This window comes from Trachypithecus francoisi, unplaced genomic scaffold (assembly GCF_009764315.1).
Source record: "Trachypithecus francoisi isolate TF-2019V2 unplaced genomic scaffold, Tfra_2.0 Lachesis_group17, whole genome shotgun sequence".
In the NCBI taxonomy this organism is placed as follows: Eukaryota; Metazoa; Chordata; class Mammalia; order Primates; family Cercopithecidae; genus Trachypithecus; species Trachypithecus francoisi.
In genome coordinates, this window is record NW_022681462.1 from 343,693 (window position 1) to 363,858 (window position 20,166).

The following is a 20,166-nucleotide window of genomic DNA, read 5'->3' on the forward strand; positions in this document are numbered from 1 at the left end:
TTGTTTGTTTTTTTTTTTTTTGAGACGGAGTCTTGCTCTGTCGCCCAGGCTGGAGTGCAGTGGCCGGATCTCAGCTCACTGCAAGCTCCACCTCCCGGGTTCGCGCTATTCTCCTGCCTCAGCCTCCGGAGTAGCTGGGACTACAGGCGCCCGCCACCTCGCCCGGCTAGTTTTCTTTTTTTGTATTTTTTAGTAGAGACGGGGTTTCACCGTGTTAGCCAGGATGGTCTCGATCTCCTGACCTCGTGATCCGCCTGTCTGGGCCTCCCAAAGTGCTGGGATTATAGGCTTGAGCCACCGTGCCCGGCCAAACCACAGTGTTTTTACCTACACACAAATAAAAACAATAGCAGTAGCCAATGATTGGCTTAATTATGACAATAATTGAGAAGAGAGAGAGGGTGGGAGTGGAGCACCTGGGGCCAAAGCGCTTATTTCCCAAGTCCCCGAGGGCTTTTAGCACCAACCAGGAAGCTAGGACCTGAATTCCCCACGGCTGGTGCACCGAAGTCAGAAGATACAGAAACGCTTAAGAGGCAGGGACTCGGGGGAGGGCTGTGTGCATCTTGCTGCTGATGCGGGCGTTAGAAAGCCATCCCAGGCCGGGCGCAGTGGCTCAAGCCTGTAATCCCAGCACTTTGGGAGGCCCAGACAGGCGGATCACGAGGTCAGGAGATCGAGACCATCCTGGCTAACACGGTGAAACCCTGTCTCTACTAAAATAAATACAAAAAAAAATAAAAACTAGCCGGGCGAGGTGGCGGGCACCTGTAGTCCCAGCTACTCGGGAGGCTGAGGCAGGAGAATGACGTAAACCTGGGAGGCGGAGCTTGCAGTGAGCCGAGATCCGGCCACTGCACTCCAGCCGGGTGACAGAGCGAGACTCCGTCTCAAAAAAAAAGAAAAGCCCATCCCAGGCAAAGGCATTATTTCTAACAGCCTAAATTGGAGGGAGAAGGAGAAGGGAGAAGCGGTGAGGCCCTGGAGAGACCAGCCCTTCCTCAGTGCAGCCTCTGGGGAACCAGGAGCCCCCAACATAGATGCTGGGCTCAGGTGAGCCGGGAGGAAGGGCTGTGGGCAGGCCTAGGTGGGCACAGCCTGCACTGAGCTTCATAACACAGTCATAGGCAGTGTGGCCAGGGGCCTCTCTGCACACTCTGGGGTTGGAACCCCACAGGAGGAGCTGGCCCTGGACCCTCCCTGGGGTCCACAGCCTGCTCCCACCAGACCTAGGGTGCCAGGACACCCCTAGACTATTATTCTTCACTGTATCCCTGATCCTCACCCTTTGATGAGGCCCCTCCTCCTGTCTCGCCCCGCTATTAACTGGACTATACCTTCTACCACTGTGTTCTCTCGTCCCCTGGCTCTGAGAAAGCCGCAGAGGCAGCAACGGGGAGTGTAAGAGTTCTCCTATGGGCTCAGCCCTGAATCACAGGTAAGGCCCTAATTGCCTGATAACCCTACCAGGGACAGCCAGACATCCCTGAGCCACTCACCCACCCTGCAGACCATCCTGAACTATTGCCCTGGGCTGAGCTTGGGGGTCCTGGGAGCCACGGAGCCAGCCCTTCTCTCCAAGGCTCCCAGTCAGGGGCAAGGAGCTGCCACGGAAACTCACAAACTTCGATTACTTATTTCAATACGAGTAACACACGTTTAGTGCACAGAAATGAGGAAGTACACGTGAGCAAAAGAAAATGAAAAATTGCCGGCACTCCACTGAAAACTGACCGCCGTTTCTCACCTTCACTGCCTGTACTGGTCTGTAATCTTCTTTTTTTTTTTTCTGAGACGGGGTCTCGCTCTGTCACCCAGGCTGGAGTGCAGTGGTGCAATCTCAGCTCACTGCAAGCTCCGCCTCCTGGGTTCACGCCATTCTCCTGCCTCAGCCTCCTCAGTAGCTGGGACTACAGGCGCCGCCACCACGCCCGGCTAATTTCTTTTTTTTTTTTTTTTTTGTATTTTTAGTAGTGACGGGGTTTCACTGTGTTAGCCAGGATGGTCTCCATCTGCTGACCTCGTGATCCGCCCACCTCAGCCTCCCATCTGGTCTATAATCTTCTATTTGTGGAAATGATCACCGTTTTACACCTTTACTGCGTGTGCTGGTCTGTAATCTGCTATTTGCACTTATGAGTGCGTGTATTTTTCAGTCACCAGAGACATTTCCACAGCATGTTCCTTAGCAACTGCCCAGTGTGTGATGTAAGAAGCTCGTTTTGCCCGTTCCTCAGTGGTGGCTTTCAGAACTGTTTCTGATTTCCTCCAGCCCTTCAGTGAATTTCTCCATGACCTGCTCAGCTGCAGGCGACTTTCTGGGCATTGGGCATACAGCTGTTCACAAAACAGCGACCTGTGCCGACACATTTCTGGTCATATCCTATCAGTTCTTTCAACTGCTGACTGGATGAGGTATGCCAGGCCAAAGGGCACACCTCTGGGATTTGCCCTTCCAAAGGCCTGTGCCTTTCAGGGTGGGCCTGTGTTCCAGATGGGCCTGGCAGCGGGCACCGGGCATGACCTGCAGGGACAGAGCAGGTTCCAGATGAAGCAGGGAGAGCGAACCTGGGTCCTGGCCCTGTGTGCCTGGTCTTATGATCATTTTGGCCAGGGCTTCACCAAGCAGCTGTTTTCTCAGCTCCCGGACTGGGCTGCTGGAGCTGGGCACGGAAAAGAATATTTGAAATGGGGCCACTCTAGGCAGTCCCAAGCTGCTGAGGTACCTTTTGGACCCAGCTCGAGGCAGCCGTTGCCTGCAAGGATCTGGGTGGTGGGGAGCCCAGGCTTCCACCCAAGGCCACCAAGGGCGGTCCCAGCCTGGCCCTGCCCCTACCCTGTGCCTCCACCCCTGCCCTTCCTATGCTCCAAGGCAGGTAGGGAGGCGGGAGGCCAGGTAGCTCAGGAACCCAAACCTGTTGGGCAGGTTTTGAGAGCTGTGGAGAGAGGGACAGAGGCTGGAGAAGGATGCACGGCCTGCCCTGGGCTTGCCTGTTCCTCCTGAGCCTGAGCCCCTTACCTTCCTGACCCCATGAGGTACGCACTGGCTCTGCTGGCTCCCCTGCTGGGCCTGGGCCTGGGGCTGTCCCTGAGTCAGCTGGCAGCGGGGGCCACAGACTGCAAGTCCCTTGGCCCGGCAGAGCCCCTGACATTCACCCCAGCAGCCAGGGCCCGGTGGCTGGCCCCTCGAGTTCGTGCGCCGGGACTCCTGGACTCGCTCTATGGCACCGTGCATCGTTTCCTCTCCGTGGTGCAGCTCAATCCTTTCCCTTCAGGTGAGTGTGCACCTCCCCGGCGAGGGCCTCAGCATTTGGGTCCCCAGCCAGGCTTCCTCTGTCCCCCTCTGCCATGAGATGTGCCCAACAGGCACTGGCCGTCTTCCTGGGGTAGAAGGCGGAGGATCCCGGGCAGGCTCCAGAACCTGCTGTGTGACTGTGGTAGGCCCTGTGTCCTCTCTGAGCCTCAGGTGCTCTGTCTGTAAAGTGAGGAGGTCACATTAGAAATACATTAGACCCGACTCGGACATCCTCTGAGTCTAGTGGTGCTTGGGTTGGGTGGTCCAGGAGTGGCTGAAGGACCCTCCCAGTCTTGTCCCTTGCTGCTTGAGGGGAAGAACTGCCAGGCCAGGCCCCTTCTCCACCTTTGCCCAGGCTCAGGACTGACCTGTAGGGTCCAGGAGGAGAGGTCTGCAGCCTCTCCTCTCTCACCCTCCTGTAGCAGTGCTGAGGTCAGGGCAGGATGGTGCAGGGCTGTGGTGATGCAGCCTCCTGCGAGGGTGCCATGGTGGTGGCAGGAGCCCTGCCTCAGAGCCACTTTACCCTGGCAGTGGGGAGAGGATGGACACGGGGCAGGGCGGTGGCTGCCCTCATATCCTCAGCTTGGCTCTTTCCGGTAGAGTTGGTAAAGGCCCTGCTGAATGAGCTGGCCTCCGTGAAGGTGAATGAGGTGAGCAAGCTGGGGAAAGGTGCTGGGGGAGGGAGTTCCGGGATGAGCAGCAGGACGGGAGCAGAAAAGCCCCCAGTCCGCTCAGTCCCCCAGGCGGGGGCTCGGGCATCCTCGCCCCTCCTCTGTGGGCCCTGCCGTCCGCAGACCTGGATGCAAACCACAGCTCTGCCATTTACTCGCAATGAGGTTTGCAGGGAGCTGCAACTTCCTGAACTGCAGCTTCCTCCTGTGTAAGATGGGGATGAGCAGTAAGACTGCGGTCACCTCTGGGACGTGTTGCGTGAGATGCAGGCCATGCCCCCGATGGCACTCCCGCCCCTTCTGGTTTCCCTCTGGACTCCGGCAGAAACCAGGGCTGGGCAGTGGGGGTCAGGTCGCCCCTCATGCCCTGCCGCCTGCCCAGGTGGTGCGGTACGAGGCGGGCTACGTGGTGTGCGCCGTGGTCGCGGGCCTCTACCTGCTGCTGGTGCCCGCTGCCGGGCTGTGCTTCTGCTGCTGCCGCTGCCGCCAGCGCTGCGGGGGGCGAGTGAAGACAGAGCACAAGGCGCTGGCCTGTGAGTGTGTGGCCCTCACGGTCTTCCTGCTGCTGACCACCCTCTTGCTGCTGTAAGACACTGCCCAGAGCCCGGGCGGGGCGGGCTGTGGCCCCAGGCTCCCTCTTACCCCGCAAGCGCCTCCCTCCTCCCTCCGTCCCCACAGGATTGGCGTGGTCTGTGCCTTAGTCACCAACCAGCGCACGCATGAACAGATGGGCCCCAGCGTGGAGGCCGTGCCTGAGACCCTGCTCAGCCTCCAAGGCCTGGTCTCTGATGTCCCCCAAGTGAGCACTGTTACCCCTCACCCGCATGTGCCCCTGTGAGCACCAGGCCGGGCAGGACAGAGCCGAGTGGGCTCTGGCTGGCCCATCACCAGCGCATCTGAAAGCCACCTCCTCTCCCGCCTTGCCTGAGAGTCCACCACCCTCAGGGTGGATGCCACAGGGGCAGGGAAGGGGCCAGGGAGAGATGGGGGTCAGGACTGCGGGTGACCAGGAAGGGCAGCCTCAGGGACTTGTGTTCGCCTAGGAGCTGCAGGCCGTGGCACAGCAGTTCTCCCTGCCCCAGGAGCGCGTCTTGGAGGAGCTGGATGGTGAGGGTCTTGTGGGCTGGCAGGTGGGCCGGCTCCAGTGGGGGCCTCTCCCTCATTCTGGACCCCACCTGGGAACAGGCTGGTAGAGGTGGGGATCAGGCCGGCTGGAGAGCAAGAGTGGCCACCACTCAGCTGCTGGAGGAACAAGCCGTGTTGCCCCTCCTCCACTCCCCTCCACCCCCTGGCTTCTGCAGAGCCCGGTGGGGCCTGGGGAGGCAGGATGGGAATGGGGGGGCCCCTCCATTCCTGGGGCCTCACCCTGCAGACTGCCGTGTGCCCTGCAGGTGTCGGTGTGAGCATTGGGAGCGTGGTCCACACCCAGCTCAGGAGCGCCGCGTACCCCTTCCTGGCGGCCGTGGGCAGTTTAGGCCAGGGTGAGCTGAAGCCGCCCCTGGATAGTGTGGAGCCCAGCGGGTGTCCTCCTGGGGCGGTCCCACCTGCCCCCAGCCCTGGATTTCCTGAGCCGCCTCTGCCCCACCTATGACTTCCCCATCGCTGTACCCCAGGATCCAGCCCCCTTCCCCTGGCTTGATGTATCCAGGGGCAGTTTCCATTGTAGGCAGGAGGTCAATGATTTGCAGGTCCCTTTGGCTGGGGGAGGGGAGTTCTGGGATGCCTATGGGGGCCACTGTTCAGGCTGGGTGTGGGTCTCTCAGCCCTGCAGGTCTCCATGCAACACCTGCAAGCCCTGAATGCTACAGTGGTGGAGCTGCAGGCCGGGCAGCAGGACCTGGAGCCAGCCCTCCAGGAGCAACGAGACCGCCTCCTCCAGCTGCTGCAGGAGGCCAGGTGCCAGGGAGATTGTGCAGGGGCCCTGAGCCGGGCCCGCACCCTGGAGCTGGGTGCTGACTTCAGCCAGGTGCAGACCAGGACAGAGTCCTCTTAAAGTTATGGGGGACTGGCTGCCTGCCACTCCTGGGATCCGGCAAATTCCCAGTCCCCTTCACCGATGTCCCTCCCTTGCCCCACCCACCCAGGTTAATGCCGGTCATCCTGGCTGTGGGTAGAGTGCTCCCCGGGCCGCGCCCTCTGCGTGAGCTTCACGTGTGCGAGCTCCTCGAGTTCTGGCTGCCGCCAGGGGCCGTAGGAGCCATGGCAGTCCCCATTTTACACTTGAGGACATTGGGGTTCAGAGGCACCTGCCCCCTGCATCCGCCCTCAGGGATCCCCTTCAGGCTTCTCCTTGACCTTTGTAATAACCCACCTTCCCCCATTTCAGGTGCCTTCTGTGGACCATGTCCTGCACCGGCTGAAGGGTGTCCCCGAGGCCAACTTCTCCAGCATGGTCCAGGAGGTGAGAGCCACCCGGTCTGCCTGATTCCTCCCTCACCTGCCAAGTGAGGGCCTCCGTTTCCCCCTTTTGGGCAGGAACCCAGTTGAACCTAAGACTTGGGGCCCCACCCACCACACAGCACCCTGGGCAGGGGACTCCCGACGACCATCCTTGGTGTGCACAGTCTGTGCTCAGAAGGGACAGCTGGGACCTTTAAGGCAGCGGGCGTCTGGGGGTGGCAAGGGAGCAGTGCCCAACCTGAGCCCAGAGGGCAGGCGGCTCCCTCGGGTGGAGATGGGCCAAGGGGGAGGACTCGGTGTTGTGAGTCAGCGTCCAGGACCCAGGACCTGGAGCTGGGGAAACGGTGAGTCAGCTGTGCTGGGTGGCTGGAGTGGAAGGTTCCAGAAGGAAGGCAGTCAGAGCCGAGGCTGGGTGGACTGGAGCTGTACTTTCAGGAGCTAGACCTGGCAGTTGTGTGGAGGACAGCTGAGAGTTCACTGCAGTGGTGGGAGAGGGATGGGGGTAGGAAGAAGAGGTCCGGGAGGAGCAACCTTTTACAAGTTGAGTCAGGCTGGGCCAAGGGAGGGGAGAGGAGGGCAGTGACCAAGAGAAAAGAGGGAAGCTGGGAGCACTGAAGGTGGCCCTCCCTCTAGGCCTGGTGACTTTGGGGTCTCCCAAGAGGGAACCCTGGGCAGAGATGGGGAGGCCCATCCCTACTTGGTTCCTGCAGGAGAACAGCACCTTCAACGCCCTTCCAACCCTGGCTGCCATGCAGACGTCCAGCGTGGTGCAAGGTTAGGCCGCAAGGATCAGAGGCAGCTGCCAGGCACAGCTTCCCACCCCACCCCTTCCAGAGAGGCTTGTTGAGAGAGGACTGGGGTGGTGGGGGACTGTCCTCCCTCTGTGGTTCCCAGATGTTCTTCCTGCCCCCCTGTCTTGTTCCTGGGCCCCAGGGTGCCCTCCGCATCCCTCAAGTCCCTGCTACTTTGGGCAGAGCTGAAGAAGGCAGTGGCCCAGCAGCCGGAAGGGTTGAGGACACTGGCTGAAGAGTTCCCAGGCTCGGAGGCAGCTTCCCGCTGGGCCCAGGCACTGCAGGAGGTGGAGGAGAGCAGCCGCCCCTACCTGCAGGAGGTGCAGAGATACGAGACCTACAGGTGCTGGGCACCCACAGGGTGGGATGGGGTGGGCAGCCCAACCTCTATGCCACCCTGACACCCTGAGCCCCATTCCCAGCCCCTATCAGCCCCTGACTATACTGAGCCTCTGTGTTTGTTTGTTTTGAGACGGAGTCTCGCTCTGTCACCAGGCTGGAGTGCAGTGGAGCTATCTTGGTTCACTGCAACCTCCGCCTCCCAGGTTCAAGCGATTCTCCTGCCTCAGCCTCCCAAGTAGCTGGCACTACAGGCACCCGCCACCACGCCCAGCTAATGTTTGCATTTTTAGTAGAGACAGGGTTTCACCATGTTGGCCAGGCTGGTCTCTATCTCTTGACCTCATGATCCGCCCGCCTCGGCCTCCCAAAGTGCTAGGATTATAGGCGTGAGCCACCGCGCCCGGCTGCCTCTGCATATTTTTAAGCCAAGACCCCTGACTCCACAGGCTTCCAAGTCCCTACCAGGCTGTGTGCCCTCGGAACCTGAGCCTGGAGACCACACAAGAGCAGTAGGGCCTCAGGAAGGGTCTGTATCTGCATTTCTGAAGCCCTGGCCTTGGGGTTAGAGGCCACACCCAGCCACCAGGTCCCGCATCTGTCCATCTTGGTGCCAGCCACCTCCCTTCTTAGTGACACCCGTGTCCTCTCTGTGGCAGGTGGATCGTGGGCTGCGTGCTGTGCTCCGTGGTCCTGCTCGTGGTGCTCTGCAATCTGCTGGGCCTCAATCTGGGCATCTGGGGCCTATCTGCCAGGGAGGACCCCAGCCACCCAGAAGCCAAGGGCGAAGCTGGAGCCCACTTCCTCATGGCGTAAGAGAGGGCTGGGAGAGGGGAAGGGTCCCCCCTTACGGGGCTGGCCGATTACTCTCGCTCCTGAGCATAGCTCCCGTGGCTGCCAGTGTCATCATGTGAATAAAGGGGTTGAACCAGAGCAGGAATGGCCAACAAGGAGCTCTTCCCTCCTACAGCAGGGGCAACTGCCGTAACATCTAATGGGCACTCCTTCCCCTGAGTCAGACACAGCCTAGAGTCCTTACCCCAGCTTCCAGGCGGCCCCCACCACCCATAGGCAACAGCACCAGAGGTGGAATCTGTTTGCCAACCCCAGACTAGACGGTCTCTAAGGCCAAGTCTGCCACATACAGTTGTACAGGTTGTTCACTGAACAAGAGTGCCTGGCTAAAGAGGTAAGTGGGGGCTGAAATCCACCGCATGTTTCATTTTCCAAGCCTCACAGCCTGACATGGGGCTGTGCCGACCTCATAAGCCCTTCGAGCCCCCTGGTCTAAGATCTTTACTCCTCAGGCCTGCTGGGATTCTGCCCTGTCAGCAGGTCGTGCCTGGCCATGCCAGGTGACCCTTTTGAGTGCTGGGTCCTGTAGCGGGTCACCTCCACGGGCCCCAGGCACAGAAGTCAGCAGTCTTGGCTCTTTGGGTTTTGTTTTGTTTTTTGTTTTGTTTGTTGTTGTTGTGACAGGGTCTTGCTCTGTCACCCAGGATGGAGTGCAGTGACACCATCATGGCTCACTATAGCCTCAACCTCCCAGGCTCAAGTGATTCTCATGCCTCAGCCTCCCGAGTAGTTGGGACTACAGGCGTATACCACCACGCCTAGCTAATTTTTAAAATTTTGTAGAGACAAAGTCTCACTCTGTTGCCCAGGCTGGTCTCATACTCCTGGACTCAACTATCCTCCCACCTCAACCTCCCAAAGTGCTGGGATTATAGATGTGAGCCCAGCTAGTCCTGGCTCTTTGAACAAAACAGCCAGCCCGGGCACCAGGAACAGGGTAGGGATGGGGTGAAGGTGAGGCCGGGACAGTCAGGAATTCTGGGTTCTCCCTCCTCCCCAGGAGGCCAAGTCCTCCAAGCTCCTCTCCTCTGAAGGCTCTGTCCTGGGGCCAACTGGCTGAGCAGGCTGGCCCTGGGGTGCGGGTGGGACAGCGGGTATGGTCAGGGCAGCCAGTCCCTGCTGTCCCTCAGTCCTGCCTCTCGCCTTCCCCAGAGGTGTGGGCCTCAGCTTCCTCTTTGCTGCCCCCCTCATCCTCCTGGTGTTTGTCACGTTCCTGGTGGGTGGCAACGTGCAGACGCTGGTGTGCCAGAGCTGGGAGAGTGGCGAGCTCTTTGAGGTAGGCCCATCTCTGGTCACAGGCCCTCCTGGGGAGGGAGGTGGGGGGCAGTATGGGCAGACAGGAGGGTTGGGGGAAAGTGGTGGTCGGGGGTAAGAGGGAGAGAGGGAGGGGAGAAGTGAGACAGACATGGCCAAGGAAAGAGACAGAAACCCGCCAGTGGATGGTGGAGGGAGAGAGCACCCATGAGTCCCTGAGATGCTGCCCAGGCCCCAGGGCAGGGACCTGAGAGATGGCACCCTGACTCATGCCCTCTCATCTCCTAACACTGCCTGGGGGCCGGTACCCTGGTGCCCAGTGAGCTGCAATGCTGGACTGGGTTCTCTGTAGAAGATGGGGCCGGCCTCCCCTCCTAGGGATTCGTGGGAAGAGCCCCTGTAAGGATTTAGGGTCCAGAGGTCACCAGAGTGAGAGGCCAGGTGTGAGCTGGGGTGAGGGGATGTTTCCTACCCCTCGTCTCTGCTGTGCCACAGCGGCACAGCGCCAGGCCCTAGGGGACTGGGGTGGCCTTATCCCCACCCTGCTCTGTGCCCATTTCTCACTGCCCCATCCCCAGTTTGCAGACACCCCAGGGAACCTGCCCCCATCCATGAACCTGTCGCACCTTCTTGGCCTGAGGAAGAATATCAGCATCCGCCAAGCTTATCGGTGAGCGGACAGCCTGGCGGAGCTGGGGACTGGGAAGGAAGGAGGAGGGCCGGTGTCCCTCCCGCCACCCCCAAGGCTCATCGTCTGCACCCCTCACTCCTCCTCAGGCAGTGCAAGGAAGGGGCAGCGCTCTGGACAGTCCTGCAGCTCAATGACTCCTATGACCTGGAGGAGCATCTGGATATCAGCCAGGTGAGAACGTTTCCGGACCTGTGAGGAGCCCTCCTCAGATCCCCTCCTCAGATCCCCTCCTCAGATCCCCTCCTCAGATTACCTCCTCCGGTCTGTTTGCCTCTGTGGAGGCGCCGTCTCTTTGAACTCAGGAGACCCGAGAAGTCTGTGTGAGCGATTAAGGTGCCCGAGGGCAGAGGCCCAGTCACCAGCTCTGGGGAAGCTTCCTGGTGTGTGGGTGGGTCCGTGTGCACCTGAAGGCTATGTCCAGCCCCAAGCACAGCCAAGGTGGCAGCAGGAAAAGCTGGTGACAGTGAGCAGGAGGACAAGGGGGCACATGTGTCCTGGCTGAGGACAGGCATTGGCTGCGATGCTCCACTTGGGAGGGGGAGGCTGGGGAAGGACGTGGCAGTGACAAGGACAGTGGAAAGTCTGGCTAACGCTGGGGGAGGGCCTGCCAAGCTCACGCAGGTGGGAGGTGGCGGCGGCAGGATTCCACCCCCAGGCTGACAAACGAGCCTCTTCCTGTAACCCCTGGGCTTTGCTGGGACTTGGTGTGCAGAACTGGAGACACTCGCCAATGCTGGTGAGAGACAGTTCTAGAACGAAGGCAAGGAAGGGCTGTTTCACAAGAGGGATGGACTTTGAGAATGGGGTTCTCCTCATGGTGCACAGAAGCTGAAAGACATTCCCTCCTCGACTTCCAGGCTCCTAAGCACATGCTGGGGAAACCCACCATCCCCTGGCCCCGGTTCCCCTCGCCCTCCCCAAACACAGAGCATGCTCACTCCTGATTTTGCATCATCCCGGGAAACCCTTCCAACCCCTGGATCAACCAACCAGCCTCGGCCCATGGACAGCACAGCCACAGGGCCCAGTCCCAACTCTGTGTCTTGAACTACACAACCTGGGACAGTGATGCAGCTCACTCCTCCTTCCACCTCTTTAACCAGACAGGAGGCCGCTGGAGCAGGCGATATCTCAGTGCTAGGCCGAGACACTGCCCTGTGGAGGAAGGCTGGCCAGGGAGGGATGAACCAGGGCCCTGGGCAGAGGAGCCCCCATCCCCTGCTGGCAGGAAGCCATGGCTCTCGAGGGGAGGCGTCCTGGGCTTTGGATTCAGATGCACTGGGCAGTCCTTTGAGGCCACCTGACAACGTACCCAAAGTGGTTGTAAGAATCCTTGTCCTCAAAGGAGATACGGATGGGTACGCAGACATGAGTAGGACACAGGGCTTTCCAGAGCACGGGGAGGGCACCACGCATCTCCCCACTTCTCATGAAGCTGCTGCCACTGATGCCTGAGACACAGCCCGAAGGCCCCCACCCGAGAGGGCCAGGCCTTTTCTCCTCCGGGAGAAGGCAGCCTGGAGGGATGCGGGGAGGAGAGCCAAGCTGGGCCGCAGTCTCTAACCAGCTGTGTAACCTTGGCAAGTGGACGCTCCACTCTGACCACAGTTTCTTATCTGTTAAACACTGGGGCTGCATTTTATGACGTCTAAATCTCTTCCAGTGATAGGAAAATGCTGAGGCTCTTTCCTGAAAATGCAGTTGCGTTCATTCATTCATTCATTCATTCACACAACTAACAAACTTGTACCCTGCCATGTATGAGCCTCCGGGTTAGATGCTGGGGGTTTGGGGCACAACAGGCAGGCAAAGCCCCACTGTTGTGGAGCTGACAGCAATGAACAATTAACCTATAAGTAACATCATTTCAGAGCAACAAGCGCTTTGAAGGCCTCGACACAGCTGATGGGATAAAGGGGGGATGGGAGAGCTATTTTATTTCAGGTGGCCAGGGAAGGTCTGTGTCTTGGCCCAGAAGCCAGATAGGCACTGGAGGAAGGCCAGGTCTTGGCATTTGGGACAGGGGCCTACGGGGAGCCTGTCTGGGGCTTGGGGTGTCCAGGGCAGGGGGCCCTGAGGGCCTGCCGTGTGAGTCTGTTCTTGCGTTGCTATAGAGGAATACCTGAGGCGAGACATGGGGGCTCACGCCTGTAATCCCAGGACTTTGGGAAGCTGAGGTGGAAGGATTACTTGAGCCTAGGAGTTCAAGACCAGCCTAGGCAACATGGGGAGACCCTCTCTATACAATTTTTTTTTAAAGCCAGGTATGGTGTGTTGCACCTGTAGTCCCAGCTACTCGAGAGGCTGAGGTGGGAGGATCACTGGGACCCAGGAGGTCCAGGCTTCAGTGGGCTGTGCTTGTGCTATTACCCTCCAGCCTGGGCAACAGAGCAAGACCCTGTCCCCTCCCCCAACCAACAATTTAAAAAAGCAATACCTGAGGCTGCATAATTTATAAAGAAAAGAGGTTTAAGTGCAGGCTGTACAGGAAGCATGGCAGCAGCGCCGGTTTCTGGGGAGGCCTCAGGAAGCTTCCACTCATGGCAGAGGGCCGAGGGGAGCCAGCGCATCACACAAGGAGAGAGGGAACGAGAGAGCCAGTGCGGAGGTGCCGCACTCTGTCAAACCACCAGGTCTCACGTGAACTAACTGAGCAGAAACTCACTCATCACCCGGGCAACGGCACGAAGGCCTTCGTGAGGGATCCGCCCCCGTGATCTAGCACCTCCTACCAGGCCCACCTTCACCCCCAACACCCGGGGGTCACATTGCAACATGACATTTGGCGGGGACAAGTATCCAGACCATATCGCCTGGTGACCGCCTCGCTTAGGGGAGCATCTCTGGGGTCCTAGCTCAGCAGCTGGGCATGACTCCCACCCTGCCCCCGCCCTCCCAGTACACCAACAAGCTGTGGCAGGAGTTGCAGAGCCTGAAAGTAGACACACAGAGCCTGGAGCTGCTGAGCTCAGCCGCCCGCCGGGACCTGGAGGCCCTGCAGAGCAGCGGGCTCCAGCGCGTCCACTACCCCGACTTCCTCGTTCAGGTCAGCGGTGGGCACCTCACTGGGGCTTCCTCGGCCAGGTGGTGATGGAACGAAGGGGCCCACAGAGGAGCGGGGTGTGCATCTCGCCTTACCCCAGCTCTGGGCTCTTCCACGTTTCCTGGGGCCTCTTCCTGTGGAGGTGTCCCCAGATCATGTGCCCCTGGGCCCGTCCTCCTGCCACCACCCAGGTCACACGGGAATGGACACCCTCTCCCCTAACCCAGCAGCGTGTGTCGCTGTTCGTGGTTCTGAACCCACTGCTGCAGCGGACACAGTGGGAAGTTGCCTCTTCCTTGAGTGACACCAGAGGTGCCTTATTTGTTCTTATTGTTTCTATCTCATTGGGAAAATGTCTGAAATATTTCACAGTTCAGGGAAAACCCACTATGACTCATCTATCACAATACCCTTAGCTGGTGTCAGTTCTGTTTGATAAGACTGGGGATTTGGAGGCTGGGAGCGGGTGGTCGTGGGCCCCAGGGGAGCTGGGTTCATCCCTCCTGGCCTCTCCTGTCCACCTGCAGATCCAGAGGCCTGTGGTGAAGACTAGCACGGAGCAGCTGGCCCAGGAGCTGGAAGGACTGGCCCAGGCCCAAGTGAGAGGGAAGCAGGGCCCCCACTGGGCAGCAGGAGAAACGGGGGCTTGGGAGGCAGGAGAGGGTGGGAGGATGTGAGGGCAAAGGCAGGGGACTGAGGACCACCACCAGTGAGGCCTGAGGCTCCTGACCCCTGGCTGGGCTAGAGGGTTTTCCAGCATCAGTTCTTACTCAAGCGCTGCCACCCACTGGCTGTGTGGCCTTGGGCAAGACATGCAGCGTCTCTGAGCCAGAGGTTCTTCATCTGTTGGGTGGACCGTCCTCCATCTCAGAGCAGATGAAATAACTTTCTGGCCTCACGCAGTTGGGCAGGTGTTTCTCTGTGCGCCATTTGCAGGATTTGCTGGGACAGGGGCTGTGAGGACTTTGGGGTGGATGAGATGTCATGGCAGTTGCCCTTGAGGGGAAAAATAGCATTTTATATTTATAGCTATTTAGGGTTTAAAAGTTCTCTTTGAAACATCCCATAGGCCCCGCAACAACCCCACAGGGTGGGCAGAGCCAGGAGCATCCTCAATTTCCGCAGGTGCCCCTGCAGCTCAGGCGTGTTCTGTGACTGACTTGGGGCACCCAGCAAGCTAGAGTGAACCTAGAACTTGGATCTAGGCCCCCCAAACCCAGATCAGGCCCTGGAGCTTATGGAGGCTTCGGTTTTCTGCCTCTGAGCCCAGCACTCTCACTTCCCCTTGGTATGTCGGAGTGAAAGCCTGGGAGAGGGATGGATGTGCCTGTCCTGGATGGGGCCGTTCTGATTTTTATATCCTTTCAGGGCAGTTCTGTGCTGGGGCAGCGGCTGCAGGAGGAGGCCCACAGACTCAGAAACCTTCACCAGGAGAAGGTCGTTCCCCAGCAGAGCCTTGTGGTCAGTTTGCAGGCCCAGGGAGCCTGGGGCCTGGGGGAGGGGAGAGCTGGAGAGGGGACAGTGAAAGGGGAGGGAAGCTCTGAGAGTCTGTTCCCTCCCCTCCCTTCCCCTCCCTTTCTCTCCTCTCCCCTCCCCTCCCTTTCTCTCCTCTCCCCTCCCCTCGCTTCCTCTCCTCTCCCCTCCCCTCCCCTCCCTTCCTCTCCTTTCTCCTCCCCCCTCCTCCCCTCCCTTCCCTTCCCCTCTCCTAACCAGCCCTGATCTCTTCTCCACAGGCAAAGCTCAACCTCAGCGTCAGGGCCCTGGAGTCCTCTGCCCCGAATCTGCAGGTGGCTGCTGGTGGTGGGGATGTATGGTGGAGCAGGGGGGCTGCAGAGGGAGGCAGGAAGTAGGAGCCCATCGCACTCTGGACCTCAGAGCTCTGCCCAGGTTGTGGGTGGGGTCGGGAGGAGGATGGGGGTGGCGGCAGAGCCTGGGGAATCACCAGCCTCGCCTGTCTGTGGGGGCTGAACCCTCTCCTGCTGAGTGTGTCGTGGTGTGTGTTGAATTAATGAATGGATGCGTGAATGCGGGGCACTGAGTTGAGGCTCTCATCCCCTCCAGCTGGAGACCTCAGATGTCCTAGCCAATGTCACTTACCTGAAAGGAGAGCTGCCTGCCTGGGCCACCAGAATCCTGAGGAATGTGAGTGGTGGGTGGGACAGGGGAAGGGGCTTCCACCCCAGGCCTCTCCAGTGCCAGTTTCTCACTGTGGCTCCCAGGAAAGCTGGGACTGTCCTCAAGTTGCCACGCATGGGAGGTGGCGCGGGCGGGGGGCACGGCTGCTTCCGGGACCCCTGCAGCCCAGACCTCCTCTCCTTCCTGCAGGTGAGTGAATGTTTCCTGGCCCGGGAGACGGGCTACTTCTCCCAGTACGTGGCCTGGGTAAGAGAGGAGGTAAGTGGGGCCTCAGAGCAATGACCGATTCCCTGCCCCAGCAGACCAGCTGTTCACTCCGCTCAGCCCTGCCCCCGCCCCCAGAGCCCCTTGGGGGTGACCCAGGCCTTCAGGATCAAACCCAAACTCCCAAACCTGGCATCTGCACCCCTGCTTGCTGGCTGAGCTCTGCCCACCCCACCTCTGTTGCAGCCCTTCCCTTAGCTGAGTGTGAGCAGGGTTGGCGTTCTCCAAAATGTTTCCTCACACCCGGCCTGCAGGTTCTTCCCTGGGCCAGCCCCTTCCCCAGCTTGTCCAGGGCCAATCCTCAAAGCCCACCTCCCACTGCAGACCCTTGCTGAACACAGCCTCTGCAAGCTGTCTGGACACCCACACTAGGTGGCAGGGATCTGGGTGTACCCTGAGTGTGTCTGTGTGCCTGTGTGTGTGTGTGTGTGCACGCACACACCCGTGTTGCCTCCCCAGTGAGAGTGGCTTGAAGCACAGTGCTGGGTCATAGTAGGCCTTAATCCAGGCTGGTGAACAGATGGAAAGGGGAGGGCCAGCTAGGAGCCGTGGGGTATGTCCCCATCTGTCTGTACCTGCCTCTCTGCATGTGTGTACGAGTGTGCAGTGTCCCCAGTGGTGTCCCCAGGCCTATCTGCGTCCCTGTCAACCACTCTCCCGGAATTGAATGTGGGTGTGCGCCTGTGGGTCAGGGTGTCTCTGTATCACCTGCCTCGTGTTGGCACCACAGGTGACTCAGCGCATCGCCACCTGCCAGCCCCTCTCCGGAGCCCTGGACAACAGCCGTGTGATCCTGTGTGATATGATGGCTGACCCCTGGGTGAGTGCCCCAGCTCATCAGGGCTCGTCCACCAAGTCCCCAAGCCTTCCTGCTCTCCAGGGAGGGCTGGGTGAGCAGGGTGCGAAGTCAGGCATGGCCCCTGCCCCAGCTCTGATGACCAGGCAGCTGGGGCTGGGTAGCACGTGAGTTGGTGAGCCGACCTCAAGGCCTGTTGCAGAATGCCTTCTGGTTCTGCCTGGCGTGGTGCACCTTCTTCCTGATTCCCAGCATCGTCTTTGCTGTCAAGACCTCCAAATACTTCCGTCCTATCCGGAAACGCCTCAGGTGAGGGGCTGCCAGGGCTGCAGGCAGCGTCAGGGGCCAGGGAGGTGTCCTCTCCACCGCCAGGGTCCCCTGTCACAGCCCCTCCTGAGGCCTCCCAGGCACAGGAGGCTCATGACCGAGCCCTGGAGAGCCGGGAAGTTCCGCGGTATGTCTGCCCCTTACCCTTCTTGCTGCATCCGTTTGGGCGCAGGTTCATGGGACCCTTCCCATCCCCCCCCCCGGGCTTCCGAGGAGAAACCCTCAGGGCTCTGGGTTTGTCGCTGTGTCTGGGCTGAGGGTCTGGGGCGAGGCCGTGCTCACTCTGTCTTCGATGCTGCAGCTCCACCAGCTCTGAGGAGACTCAGCTCTTCCACATCCCCAGGGTTACTTCCCTGAAGCTGTAGCGCCTGTGGGTGAGTTTTCCCCAACGTGCTTAATTGCTCCCTGCCAGGGATTCAGGGAGTGGGGTGGGGAGGGGCCGGGGTCTGGGGTTTCCGGGGCCTCGGAGGGCAGGAAGGCTTGGGGACATGGTGGGGTCTGGGTGTTGGGTGTGGCCCGTCCAGCAGCGGAGCTGACAGCCCTGTTCTCCCCTCCCTCCCCTTCACCCGTTTCCTTCTTAATCCGTGACAGGGTGAGGTGACCCCAGGCTGCCTGTCCTCCCCTTTGATTCAGCCTGAGCCACAGGACTTCGGTAGCTCTTGCCCCAGAGCCCAGGCTGGCATCCAGGCTTCGACCGTCCCTCATTCCGGCTTACCTGGCCCGACCTTGCCTGCTCCTTTCCACCTCTTTCTGCTCTCGACCCCCATCGTTCACTCTCAGAATCACGTGGGACTTCTGTGCAGATGCTGAGCCAGCAGGTCCCTCCAGGTGTCACCCCTCAGCCCACTGCTGGTGGCATCCTCACGGGAACAGCCTGCTCTCCACCTGCTGGAGCCTGGACCCTGGGGTGGGACAGAGGCCTCGTCCAACCCCACTCCCCTTCCCGTGTGTCCTCCCCGTGCCAAGCCTCCCTCTGCCCCTCTCTGAGCTCCTCGCCCCCCACCCCATCCTCATCTGGCCTCCCCGCTGGCTCCCACTTCCCTCTTATGCCCTTCCTGGCCCTTTGCTTCCTCCCTTTGTCCCCTCTTCACCCTATCCCCACTGCTACCCTTGCTGGCCCAGGGGACCGCCCTGCCCAACCAAACCGCTCAGGTAACGCCACTAGTCAGACAGGGGCACTGTGGCCTAGGTCTGGGCTGGCAGCAGGCCCTGCCTCGTGGCCCCTGAGCCCTCCACTGCCCCAGAGCCCTGGGCCCTCTGCAGATCCCATCCTGGATTTATTGGTGCCCAGCGGGGTGAGGGAGGCCTGTCTCAAGGCCGAGCCTCCCTGCCTGCACCCAGGTTAGAAATGGGGGTACTAGCACTTAGCTCCTCTCTGAGTGCTGGCTCCCAAGGAAGGGACCTGGGACCTGGGCGACAGTGGGGACTCGCCCTTATCTCTTCAGAAGGAAGCATCTTCCACAGCCCCCACCCAGCTTTCTTAGGAGTGGTCTGGTGGCCAGAACAGGATTTTGCCCTGCCCCTTCTATCCTGCGTGTGTGGCCTAGGGTCATCCCCAGCCCATCCCTGTGTCAGCCCTGAGTGCCGGATGCTGTGTTCCACAAAGGAGGAAGAGGAGAGAGAGAAGAGATGGACAGACCTCAGATCCATTAAAGCGTTCTCACTTGCCTGAGACTTGGTTACAGGTCCTTAAAACCAGGTTTCCTAGGCTGGGGCCCTGTACACAGTTGGTGTTTAATGAGTGTTTATAGAGAGGAGAGTTCTAAGGTCTCCTCTGGCTGCAGGCATCCAGGGGTTATTCTAGCAATATGCAGCTAGGGCGTGGGTCCCAGCCTGGGAGCCTGCTGTCAGGAGCAGGCGGACCTAGACTCACAGCCTGGCTGTGATACTCGTTCGCTCAGCCTCTCCGTTTGTAAGATGGGGAGAAGAGTCACAGCCTCCACAAAGCGTTGTGCAAATCAAATGTGATCATTCACGGAAAGCCCTTAGCAGTGGCCTGGCACAAAACAAATACTCAGTAGATGGAAGCTGCCTGTTATTATTACTATTGTTTGCCATGACTGCTCTGGGCCAGGGGTAGAGCTAGTGTCTGGGCGTGTACAAGGGAAGAGGGAGACAGGCCTCTGTTCAAAGGCAGAAAGTCCTTTCAGATTGTGGTTGGCTGGGTTTCAGGGAGTGTTTGTGTTGTTTGTTTTTGTTTGTTTGTTTGTTTGTTTGTTTCAAGACAGGGTCTCGCTCTGTCACCCAGGCTGGAGTGGAGGGGTGCAATCTTGGCTCACTGCAACCTCCACCTCCTGGGCTTAAGCGATTCTCAGGCCTCAGCCTCCCAAATAGCTGGGACTACAGGTGCGTGCCACTATGCCTGGCTAATTTTTGTATTTTTTGTAGAGATGGGGTTTTGCCATGTTGCCCAGGCTGGAAGTGTCTATGATTAACTGCATCTTATAAACCAGCTACAAGTTTTCTACTAGAAATTAGAATGGTGCATACACAATGTATTGTTATCGCTGTCAGAAGAGCATCCTTGAATGTAGTGTGACTGCCTCTTTTTTGCCTTTCCTAGAGGGTTTTTTTTTTTCCTTGTTACTCATCTGTTGACCTACCTGGAGGAAGTAGCACCCTTGCATTTAAAAAATAAAATTGATGGGATTACAAATGGAATAGAAGCAATTTTTTAAATATTTTCAGTTTTCTTTCAAAATTACCTATTTTATCTTTTATCTATTTGAACCTATTAAGCATAGTTATTTTAAAGTTCAGTTAGTCCCTTATATGGAGCCTCCATTAGTCTGTTTCTAGTGCCTGTTGTTTCTCTTGTTTTTTGTTCGTTTTGTCCTGTCTCCTCCCATACTTGGCAATTTTTTTACTGAGTACAAGTAATTTCAGGTCTGGGACGGAGTTACCTTCCTCTGCGAGGATTATATTTACATCTGGCAGGTGGCCGGGGATGCAGTGAGCCAGATCTCTTTCATCTACTTGTAGGGAGTGAGATGATTTGAATTACTTTAAGGGCTGGTCTACTTCTGATTCATTTGTATTCATAGGGTGAAGCCCACTGGGGCTCCAACCCAAAGCGTAAGACATTTGCCAGGTAGCCTTCCTGTGGGAGCTTTGCAGTATCTTCCAGAATCCGCAGACCCCCTACAGAAAACGTAATCCCAGATGCAGTGCATGTGTCTCTGAGTTGCCTCCTTTTCCTAGATCTTGGCCTTGTAATTCTTCACTGCTTTGTTTCCTTTCCAATACTCTCAATTAGACTTAAATATATCTATGTACATATATTTATTAAATGAATAAATAAATA

General features: G+C 58.7%; 1 protein-coding gene and 1 long non-coding RNA gene across 9 annotated transcripts; one reads left to right on the forward strand and one right to left on the reverse strand.

Annotated features, from left to right (window-relative positions):
* The first annotated feature begins 2,027 nt into the window (after nt 1-2,027).
* On the forward strand, nt 2,028-20,164 carry PROM2 (prominin 2). Of its 8 annotated transcripts, none has more exons than XM_033238819.1 (24): nt 2,037-3,275; nt 3,827-3,945; nt 4,349-4,551; nt 4,645-4,765; nt 5,010-5,073; nt 5,358-5,447; nt 5,730-5,932; nt 6,293-6,367; nt 7,077-7,140; nt 7,341-7,500; nt 8,156-8,308; nt 9,504-9,627; nt 10,184-10,275; nt 10,383-10,467; nt 13,196-13,342; nt 13,867-13,938; nt 14,708-14,800; nt 15,073-15,126; nt 15,401-15,481; nt 15,665-15,733; nt 16,470-16,559; nt 16,738-16,844; nt 17,164-17,236; nt 17,454-20,164. In XM_033238819.1, exons 1-23 carry the CDS (start codon nt 3,032-3,034, stop codon nt 17,225-17,227), a joined length of 2,574 nt encoding a protein of 857 aa, XP_033094710.1. In that variant the 5' UTR covers nt 2,037-3,031; the 3' UTR covers nt 17,228-17,236; nt 17,454-20,164. The 8 variants fall into 8 exon arrangements, 6 of the variants coding, with proteins under 6 accessions (XP_033094710.1, XP_033094712.1, XP_033094713.1 ...); XM_033238820.1 differs by having other exon boundaries at nt 2,038-3,275; nt 3,896-3,945; nt 17,454-19,513; XR_004443890.1 differs by lacking the exons at nt 17,164-17,236; nt 17,454-20,164 and adding an exon at nt 16,199-16,292 and having other exon boundaries at nt 2,031-3,275; nt 16,738-16,754.
* On the reverse strand, nt 3,285-4,127 carry LOC117099574. The gene is made up of 2 exons (XR_004443892.1): nt 3,664-4,127; nt 3,285-3,475 (listed from the first exon to the last, which is right to left on the reverse strand). It is a non-coding gene; the product is annotated as an uncharacterized LOC117099574 (long non-coding RNA).
* Nucleotides 20,165-20,166: the final 2 nt, after the last annotated feature.

Bases quoted from the DNA above. Each gene is read 5' to 3' on its own strand.
- PROM2 (XM_033238819.1), top strand. From the start codon at position 3,032: ATGAGGTACGCACTGGCTCTGCTGGCTCCCCTGCTGGGCCTGGGCCTG. The intron at 14,801-15,072 runs GTCAGTTTGCAG...TCTTCTCCACAG, and splicing joins TTCCCCAGCAGAGCCTTGTG to GCAAAGCTCAACCTCAGCGT. The intron at 15,482-15,664 runs GTGAGTGGTGGG...TCCTTCCTGCAG, and splicing joins CCACCAGAATCCTGAGGAAT to GTGAGTGAATGTTTCCTGGC.